Source organism: Rhipicephalus microplus, chromosome 2, assembly GCF_043290135.1.
Source record: "Rhipicephalus microplus isolate Deutch F79 chromosome 2, USDA_Rmic, whole genome shotgun sequence".
Taxonomy (NCBI): domain Eukaryota; kingdom Metazoa; phylum Arthropoda; class Arachnida; order Ixodida; family Ixodidae; genus Rhipicephalus; species Rhipicephalus microplus.
Window position 1 is genome coordinate 122,814,045 of NC_134701.1, and position 18,856 is coordinate 122,832,900.

General features: G+C 44.4%; 1 protein-coding gene across 1 annotated transcript; it reads right to left on the minus strand.

The window, feature by feature from the left end:
- Positions 1-347: 347 nt before the first annotated feature.
- On the minus strand, positions 348-17,472 carry LOC119169424 (uncharacterized). The gene is made up of 5 exons (XM_037420499.2): positions 17,367-17,472; positions 6,300-6,478; positions 4,802-4,869; positions 1,987-2,073; positions 348-563 (listed from the first exon to the last, which is right to left on the minus strand). Exons 1-5 carry the CDS (start codon positions 17,436-17,438, stop codon positions 442-444), a joined length of 528 nt encoding a protein of 175 aa, XP_037276396.2. The 5' UTR covers positions 17,439-17,472; the 3' UTR covers positions 348-441.
- Between the last annotated feature and the right edge of the window lie 1,384 nt (positions 17,473-18,856).

Consider the following 18,856-nt stretch of genomic DNA (forward strand, 5'->3'; position numbering starts at 1 on the left):
CAGAAGTGCATGAAACATGAATTTCCGAAATTACCACTACTACCAAGTTAAAAGGAAAATTGCACTTCCTGCTTTCAGGTTATCGACCTCTGGGCATTAGTGCATCGTTAAAACAGCGGCGACGTGAAAGATGGCATTGAGAGCTGACCTATTATAACTGCTCAGTGATGAAGGTGGAGATCACTGACAGAGGCTGAGCACAATCGCTGCAAAGGATTCCTCCGTGGCAGTCATTTACTCACCTGTGTGAATAATAGCTAACAGGTGTGCTTACTATGCGTCAGCACGATGGTGGCGAGGCTTAGTGCTAGCACTCTAGTTGCAATTTAGGTATCGCCACAAAAAGATGCTACAAGAACAGTTTATTTACAGTCCTCTACATCACAGCAGCCGGTACTAGTGCGTGAACTGGCGCAGCTAAATAACAAAAGACAAAGTTCTTCAGGTGCATTCCTCCTTGCTGTACAGCGTGTACCTCTTCGGGCCGCAGTGCTGATCGAACTGTTGCGTGCATTCTTCCGGCACAGAATCCTTGAATTCTTTCGTCACTCCCATCATGCACTCTGAAACAGTCGAAGAAAATATTAGGTAATATAATCGCGCAGCTAGGGGCTAGTTGCTAAAACATCGCGAACATATAAATGCACCTTGGAAAAGCTATGGCACGAAAATAAAAAAGCAGAAAGGACTAAAACAGACCAACAACCGATTTGTTAGGATGACACCTTTTCTAGGAACCATTATGGCAAAATCTATCAGCGCCAATAGGAAAACGACATACACAAAAAAATCTCGCTCCAAAAAAAAATAGGAAGGCGGGAGTTTCTTGGATTAGTAGATGCCTCCCCAGTTTTTGTTCTAGAGGTCGCGAACGTCTCACGCGCCACATCTCGCACATAACGCGAAAGCACTGAGCTCCATACATTGGCATAAAGGGAGGGGGGCTACGACAAACATCCCCCTCCCTGAAGGCGAGCCGTGCGTACACATATAGGTTGTGCCATGCGATTCGGCAGCCTTAAAAGGCCCCTAGCAGCATCACCTGCTAACATAACAACAGAAGTCCCTCATGCGTCATGCGGATGCGAGCATCTCATGCACGTCTCCCTCCAACAAGCATTCGGAGTCACTGAAAATGTGTGTTCAGTGAGCCTGTAGCCTATCACTTTTGAAAGCACTTAGCGCACACTCTTAGCTATCGGTGTGCCCGTGTTTTACCAAGTTCGGTCACACAAAACCAGCTTTTGCGGGTTCAATATTTTTTTAAACTTCTTCGATACAAAGCCCCAGAAGAGGAGAGCGACTAAACACTATATGAAAAAGCCAAGTAATGATCAAGCTCTGCCTGCGGAGACAAGGCCGTGTACCAAGGCGGTTAGGAACAGTAAGAACGCCGAGTTTAGATCTCGCAGTCAGGCCATTTTTCAAGGTTTTATATTTATTTTCCCATATTTCCACGGTAAACCGTCCCGAATAAGTGAAACACGAACTAGAAAACACTAAGCAAGAACTTTTTATGGACGACAGTGCAGGAGTGTTTCCTAGCATCACCCTCCTAATCACATCTCTCCTACACACAAATGCATGGCCTTACTTTTGGCAAAGCAAATCCACCTTTCCTAATGCACTACTCTTAAAAAAATTTACTTGGGGCGTTTTACACCACCCGTCGTTTGGTGTACGAACTGTCCCATCTGTTTTCGTTTGATGTAGCCATGGACTTTCCCTGTGCATAAGCGGCAAAGCATTTTCGAGACCGAAAACCGTTCGATACCCGGGAACAGTGGATTTATTCGAGTTCAATATAGTCGTGTTGACATCTACTACATTCGGTTAGCAGATCATACTTAAATATTTGTTGCGAAGATTTTAGATAAAATAATTTTGCAACCATTATGCATGGTGCCATTCAAATGAAGAGCAAATGACACATGCCTCGAGCCATTTCGTATATCAATTGGAATGCATGTAACATGGTTTACTTACGCCGGGCTCCAAAGAGAACAACGCTGGCGATGATGCAGTTCTCGCCATTGAAGTACAGCACGTTAGCAGGAAAGTCAGGAAAGAGATCTGAAAGCCACCAGAAAATTTTGTCTTAAAGATCCTTCACACGTTTGCTTTTGTCGACGTATTGTTTGAGTAAGACTAAACATCACAACTTTTCTCTGACCAAGCTAGTCACAAATGAGTGCGCCACTGACTTCAAAACGCAGCATCGAAGTACGGCGCCACTCGTTGCCGACGACCAAGCAACAACAAGGCTCTTCCGCTCGCAGCCTATCGATAGTGCGCATCCTCACTCGCAAGCCGGAGAAGACGCACGCAAAGACCGCGAACGCGTTTCAAAGCGAAAGCCCGCGGGAGAAAGCTGGAACTATCGAGGACGTGAGGCATGGAGCAAACGACGTGCAGAGATCATCTGACAAGGCGGCCACTCATGCCCAAGCTTCCTTTTTATCGTGAAGAGACGAGTTATGTCAAAGCAATATAATCGCGTGGGGTTGGTCTGGCAGTCAGTTGATTGGTTACGGAAGATTTGTAATGAAATTATGCACAGCCTTCAGTGAAGTGATAAGCTGTGAGAAGTATATCAGGCAGTCATGCCCACAGGAGACATGTGACCAGCCGAGTGTGCACGTGTACTTTTGGTCAGCCCCTCGTCAACGTGATCCAACGTACGTCCCTGTTTCCGCAAGTACCCCGGAAAAGCGCTGCAAGGTGTCGCTGGCAGGAGTTTAAAAAAGCCAGGTCTGGAAGCTTCAGGACGTAAATATACAGCAAATCAACGCATGCGTTTTGAACTTACGGGCCACACAGCGCAGAACAACTAAATTATAAGATACAGTCAATAGGAAACTGCACTGGTATATGGACACTGCATCGCGCGCCTGAAATTTAGTTCAGAGCGTGTTTACTTGGCTTACGCTTGACTTGATGATATGCCTCACTCGACTAGATGCGATGGAATCAGCAGTATCTTCAACCAGTAGTGGAGTGTAACTCAATATCAGCGTCCCACCACTCGTTGAAGGCGACGCTTCTCCTTCATTCAATAAATAAGAATAACTAAGACAAAACAATTAGGCATCCCCAAACTATACCTAACTACGCAACATTCACGCGATACCCCAAGAATTTACTCGATTTCCTCCCATGGGAAGATGCAGGCAGCTTTTTTTTTCTTTTCTTTCTTTCCTTCTTTTTTATGCAACTGCAGTTATGTGGACATACTCGGCGGGTTCCTTGTTGCTGTTTTATTCATTGCTTCGTCGTTGTGATGAAACTAACTTTTTTTCGGAAACACCGCTAGTCTTGTGTCTCCGTACTATTAATAAAGTTTGACCAATCAACTAACCACCACAAACCACCTTCGCAGTTCGGGCAATACAAGCTTCGCTGCAGAGCTCTCTCAATAAGCTGAAGCCCGATAACTAGCAATTAGAAGCGTATAAGGACGCCTCTGGCATGCGAATCCCACAATGGTGAGGCAGCTTCCAATCATCGTTGTGATCAAATGCATATATTTCGCGTATCGAACATGGCAACGAAATAATCATGAGGGCGTCAAATGAGACAATGAATAGTAACTAGCAAATGTCTTTCTTTTTTGTTTGTTTGTGTTTCTATCGCAACGCGTATTCAATTTTGAAGAAACACTACACAGCAAAATTATTTTTCTTGCATTAGCCGCCCTTTCACAATTTCAATAGAATCTCGCCGGCCAGAAGAAGACTCTTGGTAAGCAATAAAAATGGGCAATAAGAAAACGTAGCAAAAGCTCGTTGATTTGAACTTCATGACCTAAAGTACGAAGACAACAACAAAAAAATGTCGACTACACCAATTGGCTTTCGTTTTCCTAATGAATCATGTAGTCAACACTTACTTTGTATAACAGCAGTGTAATAGCCGCAATTTCTGCCACTCGCGACTTGGCTCACTATGCGACCGTGACTCCTAATGTGGAACACTCTAACCTAAAATTAACCCGAAACTACGTGACCGACGTCACCACATACGATTGGCGCTGATAACGATGGCGATGCATACTACACCACCTCGTACTGGTCTGTCTGCGAACACAGTTTTCGGCCTTTTCTGTCACGATTTTCCGGTGATGCCCACTCGGTGAGCTACGAGAGCCGGTTGAGCGCTGTCAAATATGATGGAATCATTGAGAGTTTGACACCATTACACAATACAGAGCTAATTAGTAAATTTTAGCTAAGTCTGCTACGGTCTGCTCCACAATTTTTATGTCAAAGTAATTATATTGCGTGCTAAGCGAACCAGACACTTCACATAGCAAGTTTGACAAGGCCAATGAGGTCGAAACACAAGAAACTTTTTGCAGTCTGTGACGGCACAGTGACATTGATGTGCTCAAATTGTGGCACGATTTGGTAGGTTATAGTGTTGCTACACATTTACTTGCCCAGCGAATCACATATGGTTTAGAAATAAACGATAAAGGAGCTCTTTTAGAACAGTTAGTCACAGAAACTTTACTTATTCTTTCAAATTGGGGTATCTTTTTAGTTCCTCGTGATTTCACTGCCTTTCATCTCTTTATGATAGTAGGGTGGGTGCATTGAGTAGCAAAGTAGAGATCAAAGGTATATTTGGGGGGGCACCAAGGAGTATACATGCTAATCCCATAAGTAATATAGTTCTGCCATTTGTTAAAAAGCTAAAGTGATACAATAGCTACTTTCTTTCAAATATTGATGGTATTCTCACGTGGTGGCCAAAGTTCCGTTGTGATCTCCTTAATATACCCAGTTCGGCGTGTTCTTACCTCCACAAGGACCAAAGAGGAATTCACCCGAAGCCGACGTAGTGAGGTTGATGCAAAAAGGTGGCATCCTGTGTAAATAAAAATGACTTCAATGGCCGCATATTTATTCTGTAGCACATAAGAATATCAATGTGCAAGAGTCGTGTAACACTGAAATGTAGAGCTAACACAATAGATATTCCGCCTATGTATTTGTGAGGCAACAAGTTAGTTAAGCAAGCTACATACTTCAATAGTGGCAGGTTTATCTACGAAGCAAGGTAATTTTGCATTTCATGCTGAATGCAACAGTACCTTATATAGTTGCGAAACTAGAAAACTTGTTCGTTTATTCATATGACTTCACTAATCCTCCAGTCAGAAGCACGATACGTTCGAAATTTATAACTTACGATGTCATGTTTAATAATCAGCCGAGATTACAAAATTCGTAAGACTGATTAAGTTGCAGTTCAAAGCTTTCAACACTTAAGGAATTCAAAACTTTGCTGCTACCGCTATACGAAAATGTAGTTGTGTTATGACTGTATGCATTTAACTGATTTATGTCCGTATGCTATGAAGTTCAATACTCTTTTTTCCCACGAATACATTATCTCTGTGCCATCACTTAAGAAAATGACTTGCTTACTTTCCTCTTGTAAAAGTATTTGAACGATAGCGTTTTCAATATCTGCGATCATACTCTACTCCGTCATAAAAAGACAAGGAAAAAAATTGTTTTGTTGACCTGAGTTCGAAAGCGCTCTGCATTGATTTCAGGGCATCCTCGGTTCTTGTATTCTCGCGTTCCCCTTCTTCCTTGGAACTTCGACCCAGCCAAATACGTGCGAACAAATCAAAAGTAGTATGTAACCTCTCCCAGGTAATTGTATCAGTGTACTACAGTAGGTGTTGCGTGTGCAATACCATGTGTCAGCACAACCCGTGGTGGTCTTTAAAGACGTATCTGCGGAATTTTTGAGAGAATTCCTTCGAAACTAGCGCTTGAGAAAACGTGCCTGTGAGCGCACCGTGTGTGTATATGTTTGTGCGTGTGTGGGTGGGTGTATGATTGTCTTAGTGTTTGGGCGTGTGCGTGTGTGTGTGTGCTTGTGGACTTGTGTGCATGCATGCGTGAATAAAAATCAATATTTCAAAGAAAGTGATCGAACACCCACGCCACGGAGCAGTGGAGAACAGCATGAGTGTTGCAAGTTAAAAGCGGCGATACGGAAGCTCAATGAGAAAAGTCAACCCTGCGAGACATTCGATTCGGGCATTCCCTGTATTCATACGGCCATGCTCGCACCTCGTGGTTTGCATTGCATTCCGTTATAATCCTGAAATGAACCTCCACGTGTGGTAACATTTCTTTCTGCATGTGCCTGTAAAAGTGGTACCATTACACCTTCGTTGCAACCACTTGCTCTTGCCTATCTCCTTTCGTTATCACATCAATTTAATATATCAACAACTACCAGATCTCACAATATCAGAAGTAAATCGGTCTACGTACTGAATGTAACCAAGAAGAGTCTGTAACTTAAAAACGTAGGTGGCCAACTGGTCTTCAGGCCGAAGTGCTGTCAGTTCTGCGCTAAAGCAGTGTTCCAGTGGACTGTCGAGCGTACTGTAGATGGCGACCGCATTGTTCATTATTGACAGCGCGTCGGCTAGCTGGGAGCTTGTGGTTACCTGAAAAGGAACGATATTCATCGGTACATAGCTGTGGTGGCACGTTCGGCAATCGCTTAAGCACAGAACCGCGAACCAATAGAAACTTCTGACATTTGCTACAGACAAAATTTACATGTATATCAGCCTTCCAGCTATTCGCACCAACCTTCTGATTTTTTTCAAACTACTCGTGTGCACTTATAAAATCAATTCAACTCGGAGGACAGTGTGGCTTCATCAGGATGAAATAGAAGTATACATAAAAAGCTCAAATAATTAGCCGTAATGAAATACACAATATTTCAACTATTCTTTTCAACACATCTTCAATGGACCAGTTGCACAGCATATGAATAAGGTCAAAAAGTTTCTATCTTGCAAACATAGTGTTTTCAGGGCTTTTCTTAACTTGTGCGAGATTTGCTGAATATTGCGTGACTACTCGTGCGCTCTCCAGTAAACGTGACGTTCGCTCTCTCAAGTAAACGGCGAGCGTAATATAGCGAAAGATCTCTGACGATTATGATAAAACCTAATGCGAATAATGAAAGTCGCTTCATGTTGGTGCAAGGCCAACTGTTTCCGCATGAGTGAAGGCCCATGCGGAAAGCCTGAACCATGTTTTTTTTTTTTCAAATGGGACAGCACCCACAGTGTCGTTATTCGCCTTTCTGGATATAAGCAAGTTTCCTGTCATTTTGTCGTTGCTGCATGTGGCTGAGCAGAGTGAATTATTATGTCTGAGCACTTTGTAGTGGGTGGGAACCATTAAGCATGCACTCTTTGCGCAATTAGTTTTCTGGCAAGACTGTTTATCATTTCAGTCTTCTGTCTAGATGGATGAGTGGCTAAGGTGCTCGGCTGCCGAGCCGAAGGTCACGGGTTCGATCCTGGCAGCGGTGGTCATTTGTCCGTGCACATGAAAGAATATCAGTTAAACTTCTTGGACTAGTTTGTTATTTGTCACGTACGATATATAACGCCACCTTGAACGTTGCAAACACTCACTCACACATCCACCGGAGTATTGTGCGTGTACTCGGGTAGGTGTGTGAGTGTTTGTGTGAGTGTTTTCGAGAGTCAAGCTTGCGCTAAATATCGTACAATGTAAGGAGTACCATATAGTCGAAATTTTCGTAGCTCTTCACTACGGCGTCTCTCGGAATCACAGCGTGGTTTTGCGACGAAAAAGCCCTGGTCTCATTATTAAGAAAGAACCATCTGTCGTGCAATATTACATAGCTTAACGTTACTCGTTGACCAACATGAAGTCTTTATACGTTTTTTTTCTTTTTTTTTGCTGATCAGATTCAAGCGCCAGTTCTCCCTTGGGGTAGAATACTCGACTGTGATGCCGAGGGCCATCGTTCAAATTCCATTCGTTCTGCGCATTTTTTAATCTTTTTCATGTGCATGGGTTACGTTCTCATGGCTATCAGTAACCCCACCAAGGACGCTGGTGATACTGACGTCGCCAAACGCGGGAACGGGTGCTGGAGCACAGCCCTCTAAAAGACGCAGTTTCTTTGCAAAAGATAACCTACGAAAGCCACAATAGACTGGGCTGTTGCACGAAGTAAGGTTATAGCAGCCTACTGATCTAACAACCCACCTGGCGCAAATAATCAAAACAGCGGCATAAGGAAATGCGGCGGCTTCCACGAGCGAAACCTGTTTCGCGCTGTCTATCGCTTCAATGTAAACTAAGCCGTTGATTGATATGTGGGGTTTAACGTCCCTAAACCACCGCGTGATTATTAGAGACGCCGTAGTGAAGGGCTCCAGTAATTTTGACTACCTGGGGTTCTTTGACGTGTATTCAAATCTGAGACAACAGGACTACAGCACTTTCGTCTCCATCGAAAATGCAGCCGCCGCAGCCGCGATTTGATCCCGCGACCTGCGGCTCAGCAGCCGAGTACTTTAGCCACTAGACCACTACACCGGGGTACAAACTAAGCGGTATGCACAGCACATAAAAAGGTATGAGTGATCTATTAATAACTCACAGGATGGGGTGTACGTGATTGTGCCAGGCCGCTCAAAGCAAACAGATCATAGTAGCACAGATAATTGGGCTAGTTGGTATTGGTTCAGCCCTCATTCAGTTAAACGATAAACATATCGTGTCTGAACAACGCAGACCCTCTTCCCCGCCGGTTTCCCCGGGATTCCATTTGCGCCTCTCGATCGGTCCAAGATGGCCGGAACGTTTCATGTCCGATTCAGCCGCTGTCGCCGGTGGCTCTCGCAAACTCTCACTCACACATAAAACAAAGTACACGTGTAACAAATTAATACCCCTTGAACTTCACACTCAACCTCATGGCGACACCAAACTGTACCTGGCGGGTCCAGACGACTGCTATGGCAACAATAATTTCTTGTCCACATCTCTAGTCATTGAAATGGCGCTCTTTCGCCGTATTGCCCCTTGCGCCATAAAGCGCCACACATCATCATCATCATCGTCAACAATAATTTTTGGCGTTTTGGTGGCCTACACACCACGTGACTATGAAGTGACTATGATATAGTAGGAGACTCAGGAACAACTATAACCTTCATAGACATAGCCCAAAAAGAGTGCTTCAAAGTGCTCAAAACTTTTCAATTTTGCTTATGTGTGTATACGTGTACATATACAAAAGCATGCACGAACATGCACAATGTACAGATGAACTCTCCGCCCCCCCCCCCCCACTGAAAAAATGTCTTACTATGCCCCTGATAGGCTTACTCAATTTATAAGTACTCTGGTGTTATTCATTTAATACCCCTGTTTGAATAGGCCGCCATGGGCAGGAATGAGCGGACAGCATTCAGCTTTGCAACTCAAAACCTCAGCGTTCCTAGTGACCAGGATGAGTTACATTAACAGCAAGTAATCAACGCTTCGGGCAAACAGACCCCACTTGAAAATGATGAGGGGTTTCGGTGCCACTCAACATTGTCAATTCACCATCAAGTGCCCCTACGAAATTTCTCATCCGTGGTCTTATGTGTCACAGCGAAAATGCCGACAGAGCCCCAGGAAAGCACAACATCGTTTTTTGCTGACAACTATAGTCCGATTAGGTTCAGTGCTTCGACATAGAAGCGATCTCGGAAAATCTGGAAGTCTAGATAGGTGTATTCGACCAACCTCTCGCTTAAATGGCCCCTAAACAATCTCTGAAAATGCAAAAAAAAATGAGCGCTCTATTTGCTCTCTGCGTTTTCTGTTCCTGCGTCAGAATTCGTGACGTCAGCAGTTTGTTGAAGTGACGTCAAAATCAAATAACCTCTCGATTGTTGAATATACGAGAGGTACCTGTTGCGAATTGTTTTGTACTCTGCCTTCCCATAGAGAAAGGAAATATACAGCAGGGAGCGTTGCGCAACGCGATTGAAGCCCACCAAGTCGGTCCAACACGTGACTAAAACGTAAGCGCACGCGGTAGATTTCAGTTCTCTCGGTTTTGCTTTGTTTTGAAAAGTGCTTCATCGCTCGTAGCGCAGAAGCACTACCGTGAACGCTGTCCTCACTTTTCTGGACTTTGACTTCAAATCGCAGGGTTTTTTTTTTTTTTTCGAAGCTAAAAGAGTTTTCGCTGTCAATGATCTTGTGTAGACACGTATCAAGGAATGGGGCGTAAGATTATTTCGAGAATTTGAAGAGCGAAAGTATCCAAATGAGTGGCTGTGCCCTGTTGCAAGTAAGGTTGTTTGTGTGGCTTCGTGTAGCAAAACACGCCCTCCTGGCACTTCTTTACGCGAGCGGCCATGAGATGCAAACTGGTACAGCTACCCGTCAGTGGCACTTTAACCGGCAGTTCGCTTTGGCGTGCGGGTGGCGGTGAAAAAGTGAAGAATTCGCAGGCATATTGCGCGGGGAGAGTTATCATTTATCCGGCATAGCTAGAGTTAATCACAGCATAGCCTGCTCTGGAAACATGCTTTCACTATTTTTTACAACTGTCGTCGCGCAAAATGCTGGCGTTCCTATGACAGCCGGCCGCTCGGAAAAGCGAACTGCCGGTTAAACCACTACTGGTTTGTAGTAGTCACATAGTGCTTCCAAAGCAGGCTATGGCGTGATTAACTCAAACTATACCGGCAAATAACTGTCCCCGCGGAAACTGCGGCCGGCCGCTCGCGGAAGCCATCAGCCGGTACGACCGCCTTGTGTCGTCACGGCGTTGCGCTTTCGGTGGCGTTTTTGCTACAGTGTACTAGTTATGCCGTGAACAAATCAAAGTAGTGGCAAATAGCTGTACCGGTGCAAACTGCTGGCGCTCTTCATTTGGCGGCCGCTCGCGAAACAAAATTCCAACAGATACCCGTGCCGGCAAAATGCGTTTTGCTACACGAAGTCGCCACTATAGCCATGTGACTGCAGCCGGCTAATAAAACACTGCCGTCCAAGTTCCGCACGCACAAATCTGCCGGCTGCCGCATGATTATCTCCTCCCGGGAAGAATACACAATGATAATATTCGTCACAAAATGGTGAAGAATACATGCATCCTATGCTCACAAGGCTCTCGCTAATTCGACTGAAGTGCACGTCTAACGTTGGTTCGGGATCCTTTCACGGCCCGCCCGAATTTCTCGCTTGCACGGAACGGACGAAGCGGAACAAGAGTTGCAAAAACGTAACGAGACCACGATCAGAAGTGAAGGCGGGGAAACCGAGCAGCGTACAGATCAGCTGGGCGCTCCGTGAAGCAGCCAAACTGTCGCTCTCCCACTAAAAACTACGAAGAACCAAACATGAAGATTTCGGCAAGTCTTCTTTATAGCGTGATCTGACACCAAAGGGCCTATTTTGATGGCTTCAAAGTGGTTTGGCTTGTCAAAGCTAGGTGCGTGACGTCATGCTCCATCCTGTGTTTTTCCTTCCTCCATGGCTTTGCCTGAAAGTCTCGCTTTATAATAGTCAAGCCAAATAGTTCTGCCTTGTATTGCATGATTTGCATGACTATCGAGTGCGATAATCTGTTACCACTTCAGTTTTTGCTTTTGTGACTGCGCAAGCAGAAACGGCAGTGTGTATAGTCGAAGACCACGATTTATAAACTGCCTCAACACTTAGTGCTCACATTCAGTGTTGTATGAAAAAAAGAAGTGGTGAGGAGGAGATAGGGCTTGTGGAAAAGGTAGTGAAGGCGAGACAGAAACTATTGTCCGGCCCTTGAACTAAAGGTGGTTTGGTTGTGCTTTAATAGTACCTGCTCAAGCAGTCGGTCGGCGTCTAAAATCGATTATGTGCTCGTAGCATGCTCGATGGATCGACTGTTGCTCCATGCTAGCTCCTACACTCAATCTGCCACTACCAGTCATCCATGTCAAAGCTGCATGGTGTAAGAAAGCCACATGCTTGCGCACGAAAACATAGTTCCAATTAGAATTGCCTCGCAAGGTTGAGCCATTTGCCCTCGTCTAGCATCTTTTGCACATTACTAAGTAACGTATTTTTATTCGTGTAACGTCGTATTTTTTTGTTTGCTGCATCGGCAACAGCCGTGAACTGGGGCTAAAAATCAACATGGCAAAACCCATGCACACAGATTACCCGCTTCAATGCGAACTTCCCCTTAACGCCCAATCAGAACGCTCACAGCAACAAATTAATGGTGTAAAAAGCTATCGCTTTGTGCCATTTCATGATCTGGACAAAGTATTAGGTAGGATCGGTCATTATGGGCGAGATAACCTGTTTATTTAACCACGCCTTCTACGTTACCTTGCCGAGAATTTGACACCGGATTATAAATATAGTGCAGTGGTCACGAATACATTGCTGCCGATTATCCTGATGAAAAACATTTGTTTATTGAAGTTATGAGCAGAGGTGTGGGGACCGGTCCTGGAGTGGCCGCCCCGTACAAGCACTACGGGAGGGCTGCCATGGCAGAGCTTCCGAGCAGGGCTGCCTCACAATCCTTGCGGGAAGGGTTGGGTAGTGAGTTTTTGGGTTTTTAGGCACGCCCACATCATGTGGAAAGTGTCACCGGAATTTTCCTTAGTATGGCAGTGCGAAGACACAAATCTGAAGGACATACAAGTGCCAATGTGAAACTCACAGACCGCAGAGCGCACGCGACGACCGAATCAACTCGAGGCGGAGGTCACCAGCGTCGTTGTGTGTAGCCATGTTCCATTTTTTCTGCGCTGCCGTCTGCTCGCTGAATGTGTGCGCGTAGACGCCAGGGGGACATTCAGCAGACAACGCAGCGTGAACATGTAGAGGCTAGTCAACCTTCCCATTGACTAAGGAACCATACAGCCTCAACAGTGCTTTAGAGGACCTATGCGAGTGAGTGAGCGCTCACGTGTTATTTTTTTTTTCAAAAGCTAAATGGTTGCTTTGCAACGCTGTGAGGCACAGTAATTAATGCGATGCGAACGGCGAACTTCTGGCGTGTAGTTACTATTCCGGAAACAACTTATTTAATAACGAAGTAAAATAACGTCCGTTGATTGATTCATATGTGGAGTTTAACGTCCCAAAACCACCATACGATTATGAGAGGCACCGTAGTGGAGGGCTCTGGAAATTTCAACTACCTGGGGTTCTTTAACGTGCACCCAAATCTGAGCACACGGGCCTACAGCATTTCAACCTCCATCGGAAATGCAGCCGCCGTAGCCGGGATTCTTGCCCGTGACCTGTGGGTCAGCAGCCGAGTACCTTAGCCACTAGACCACCGCGGCGGGGCTGCAATAACGTCCACCTGCTTGATATAGGCGCACTATAAAAAATTAAAAAACAGGCTGACAAACTTCCTTTATAGTTCCTTCCTGTGGTATCTCTCATTTCCGCATTATTTTGGCATGAAAAGGGCTTGAATGTTCCTCTCTTTAGTGATTTGCACATTTATTGATAGAATTTTAACCATCACAGTTCGTCCTTTGAAGCAGTACTTAAAAGTTGGAACGTTTATTACTGTTAATTGCTAGAGAGATCTTTACAAATACTACAGAACGTGCCAACAGCATAAATACTAAGCGGCTTGCTTGTAAATATTGCGTAAAATTTTAAAGCTGAGCCTAATTTACTTAAACAGCCTCGTAAACTAATGATGAAAAAAATCAGGAATGCACGGAATTCAAAACCGCACTGAGTACTTTGGATTGATGTTGAGCATCTGGAGTTTTGTGTGCAGCTGTACACATGTTTATTTCTCTCTCCCTCACTTACATTTCCTGTCCACTTATATGCAGTAACCATGCTCAAACTTTTAGTACCGGGAGATATTCGTTGGTCATCTATGAGAGCAGGTTATGTTGATAGGGGCTGTGGCATACAGGCATAGGGTTTTCTAAAGTTAACCTGAGGGGACTCTGGCGCTGGCATTGTTCGGCGACCGTGAGAATGATGGGTAGTACACGGATTTGCCTAGTCTTCATACTTGTGCGCGGCGAATCAAACTTGTGACTTCGTTTTTTGTTGTGTTTCAGTTTTGTTTCGAGGAAAAGAACGAACCCTTTTGAACTTCGGTACCTTATTTGGAATGGTAAGTCTAAAAATTTAACGAGGTGAAGCGTAACCGTAGAACGTTTGCTGATCCTTGTTTTGTGACAAAAAAAAAGCTTCTAGCCACGCTTCAAGCCACGCGAATACAAAAGAAGCCAGAAGTACGAAGATTATACGAATTCATATACTACCTATCATTCGCATGCTCGCTAAAGTGTCGTGCGTTTAAGCTCAACACTAGCACCAGAGTTCCTTCTAGAGTATATTTAGGAAACTCTATGCATGTAAGTACTTCACAGCCTCGCGGATGACTTTTACGCACGCGAATACTTGTGAATATTAGGAGGATGCAGGCACTTTACTCCGTCAACAAAGCGCGAATGTTGATGTTCACTGCCCCAAGTCGGGGCTAGTTCGAGAGCCTTGTTACGACGTGGCCATCATGACTGCTTTATCAAAGTTGAGCTTCTAGCTTATGTTTTTTATCTATTTCAGGTATTGCTGTGGGATTGCGCTCATTCGTCTGCAATGTACTGCACAGGTCACAGAAGTACGGCTGTTTTTGCGTGGCGAAAAAACGACGCAGTAGCTCTCACTGAAAGGTAAAGATGAAGCACGTTTGCCGACGCAGTGCATATTTCATAAGTGCGAGACGTGCCTAAAAAAGGTCAAAGTTATCAGCTGAATCAGGTACATCACAGCTGGAGAATGGTTGGAGGCATTCCACATAAAAGCACGAGGTTCTTCTCGTATCGGTAATGCGTCAATGTCTTTCTCGCCGGCAGAAAGCATGTTCCTAGTTCACAGGCTGTGATTATATATAGAGATTGATTTGCACTTGATGTATGCCTCGCTTGCTGCGCATGTCTGAGGCCTATAGATCTTTGTGCAGAATATGATGAAGTAACAGTCAAAATTTTGTGCTCCCCTTCACTTCTTTTCACGTTTTTTCGTCACGTAAAAAAAAGCCAGAACTTGCTCGCCTGAACAGAAACATGAACCAAACAACCCAGAAGAAAGCCCTTCAAGACCGCAGGGTCCTTACAGGTGTGGAGTAGGACCTTGAATGAAGGGCTCTTTTAGACTTTATCAAAGCACTGCTGTGGATACTGAGCTGTAGAGTACAATGCAAAGTGGCTACTGTACATACGCACCCCGTCTTTCTGTCTCTATCATCATACTTTATTCCTCATTCTATCCCTCTTTCTTTATCTCCTGTGTAGAGCAGCAGCAACTAGCTCAGGCCAACCTCTCTGCCTTAAAATAAGATCTCACTATCTCTTTCTTGAATCTTCTGAAACTTCGCTCGAAACGAGCGATAGTTGGACGGATGCAGACTAACGAGAAAATACGCTTCCAAATGAAGCAAGAACTCCCTTAACCCCTACTGCACACAAATGCTTCACTCTAACGCCCAAAGTGAGGCATGCCTTCATCTAAGCATAAAGCATACCATATAATCATGTTTATTCTCAAATGTTTACTGCATTTAGTTGGCGTTCGCGTCCCACTTTTCAGTACCGCTTCCAGTCCAAGAGATCACATTGAAATAAACTCACTTTAAAGCCTAACTTCAAAAACGTCAACGCCTCATGCATAAGTTGGTGAAATCGTGAGTCGACTCACTCAGACAAAGATCAAGGCGTGAGTCTTAGTGAGTCTTGGTGAGCAATATTTTGGTGAGTTTGAGTGCGAGTGGAGAGATGAAGTAAATTTTTGGAGTGTGAGTATGGCTTCAGCAAAGTTAGTTAAACCTGAGTCCAAAGGAGCCTTAGGCACAAAATACACAATTTTTGCCACCTCCTAGTTTCATGTGAAAGCGAAAATGACTAGACAGTGTTTCTAGGGAGATCCATTAACTTTCGAACATAAGTAATATAGAGGCACGTTTTAGGGGCGGAGCTCCTTATAGCGGCACCCGTTCGTCCTTCGTAGTCGTAGTCATAGTCGTAGTGTGTAACCAGTCTTACGTTTTGACCTGCTAGGTGGTGCCGGTGGGACATTTCTTCTGTGCGTTGTTGAACAATAGAACAATAAAACGTTCGTGGCGTGCACGTTAACTAAAAGCCGAATTTTCCTGTCTCTCATTCGCCATTAGCAGCCATTGCCATGTACATTGACCACTATCATGCAAGAAATGGTTACTACGTTATACTCGCTAAGCGTAACATCTTTGGGTTTAGAAAGGTTTAGCGAGCGTTGGGCCGCAGTGCCATGAATACAGTGAACAAGTATATACCATGAACTCGAAGTGGTTAAAGGGGGGAAGTAGACACGAAGCGCAAACCGTAAGAAAGTGTGCATGTGCCACCTCTCGTTTAGTTCTTTGAATGTCCGCTTGATGGTGGTGCCTCTATAAGCGGAATATACGATGAAAAGATGCGAGATGGTGGTACTTGAAGTGTTGACTAGATGGACAAACGAACACACAGACAGATGCATGGACGGACGCACAGATGGCTGCACGGACGGATGGACGCATTGATGAACGCCGGAGCGGATGCATAGATGAACGCAGGGGTGAAGGAACGGATGGACGTGCGGACGCACGAACAGACGCACGCACGGATGGGCGGACAGACGCACAGGCGGTCACACAGACGGACGCATGGACGGACGGAAGCAAAAAGGAATGGACGGATAGATGCTTCGCCCCACTCTCCGTCATTCACCCCGTGGATATGCTACCATTGTTTCATTATAGAGTCCCATCACATAATCATTTTTCCTTCCATGTGAAGGAAGCTTCAATCACGCGTAATCGAGCTTCAAATAGTCAGGCAGTGGCGGTAACTTGAAGACCGCTGAACATAATAAAGTGAAATATTGCTCTAAAACGAACGTTTTTTTTTTTTTTTGAAGCTTCAGAATAAGTCCGTTGTGCAGAAATCGCTAGCGTTGTTGAGTGCAAGACTTTTTTTTTTTCTGAAATGGTAGAATGCTATTTTTAAAGTATAACGCGTGCAAGCGAAAAGTTTACGTATGACGCATGCGCAGCGACGGCAAACGTCGAAGCGAAGATCTGCGTACTCTGTTTATTTGGAAAATACACCCGCGCATCTTATAAGGTCCTCTAATGCAGAAACGAAAGTACTCCGATGGTGACTGTTTTCAATAGAAACTTATTAAAAACAGTAAATAAGGACTAGGATCAAAGCAAGCCCGAAAATACAATGACACCGCGAACTGTGCTGGTGGTTTTTTAGTGAGTCAGAAAGGTAGTTACTGCGAACAAAATCGGCCTCTTATGCACACACTTATTTGATTTGTAAGTCACTTGCAACGGGCTTGTCACGTCTTATCTTTTTTCACTGCCGTGACGCCTACTCCGAAGAAGAATATCTCTCTGGATCGAAGTGCTTATAGAGACGTGGGCTTAGTTCATAATAAAACGCCATCATTTTTGCCGCTTTGTTTTTTCAAAGTGCTAATATTCCTGCTTACCGGCACACCAGCGTCTTGAGCCGTCGAAGTCCTGATGGCAAGAAGAAGCACAGAGGCACTGTACAGAACCATTTTGATGTTCTGGAAGTTGCGCGTAGCTTCAGGCCACGAACTACCGTTCTATTTATATGTAACTCTTTCATATGATTGCGCTCTTGAAGCTTTAATAATTAGTACGGGTCCTCTTTTTTTTTGATACTGCAGTTACCGAGACACTGTGACATGCGCCTAGTATTCGAGTAAACACTTGAACTCGTAAAAAACCGGCTGTCATAGTTGCCTATCATTCTGAGCTATACGTCCGAGCAATAGCGGCCTCGTAAATCAAGAGACAGTCGTCGTTGGGGATGACCGCACGTGGCAACTGATAGCTCCTCTAAAACACGCATCGAAATAACCATAAATTGAAAATACTCACTTGGGCGTTTATGAGCTCGTAACCTCGCTGTGGTTTTCAAGTGGCTAAGGCACTGGGCTACTAAGCGGAAGGTTGTGGGATCGAGTCCCGGCTGCCGCGGCCACGTTTTTGATGGAGGCGAAAATGTTTGAGGCCCGTGCGCTCAGATTCAGGTGCATGTTTAAGAACTCCAGGTGCTTCAAATTTACGGAGCCGTCTACTACGGCGTCTCTCATAATCATATTGTGCTTTTGAGACGTTTAACCACATCTACCAATTATTTTCTGAGCTAAAACGCTTGCTTCTTGTTTTTTTTTCGGTCTGTCTGTGCACTGACTGGCTCTCTGGCTAGCTGGATGACTTGATTGCTTTTTTTTCTAGTTGTTCGTGCTATAGGACAAAGGCGACTGAAACTATTAGACGTCGGCTGCAAGATTACAAAGGTATTACAGACATGAAAAATCGCTGCTATACATTTATAGCAATGTTCTTTTGCAAAAACATACAGTAGGTTATTTCAGCGGAAGTGAAATTCTCATTCATAGGTTCCGGTACTTCCCGTGCGCTACATTGGCGCTACTATGCTTTGCAGTAAAGCCGTGCGAAATTCTCGGAAAAACCTTGGCCGAGTTGGCAAACTGAAAAAAAGGGGGAATTTTCTATTTTTTTTAACTTTCAAAATTCGTGCTGAAATTGCAACGTGTACAAAGTACATACTTATACCAGTGACAAAAGCCCCTAATTCGTAACCAGTTGTCTTTTGAGCAGAGAGAACGGAACAGACAAGCAGTGTAAGTCCATATTTTTCACATACATGCGAAACTAGCCTACAACTTTACAATAACAGAAACAGATAGCAAAGATTTGAAAAAGAAAATTGAAGAAGCAAGCTGTTTATTACTGTTCATAGCCGATGTTCTATCATCGCATTTAGCGAGCTTTTATACGGAAGGCCACAGTTACTTTACGTGAGAGTTTATTTTTATCTCATTCTCAAAACGGAAGTGGGACAACAGATACAATCACAACGATATAATTTAGAGCCGCTACTTTAAAAATATTGTACTTAAAATAGCATATATAGTTTACGATG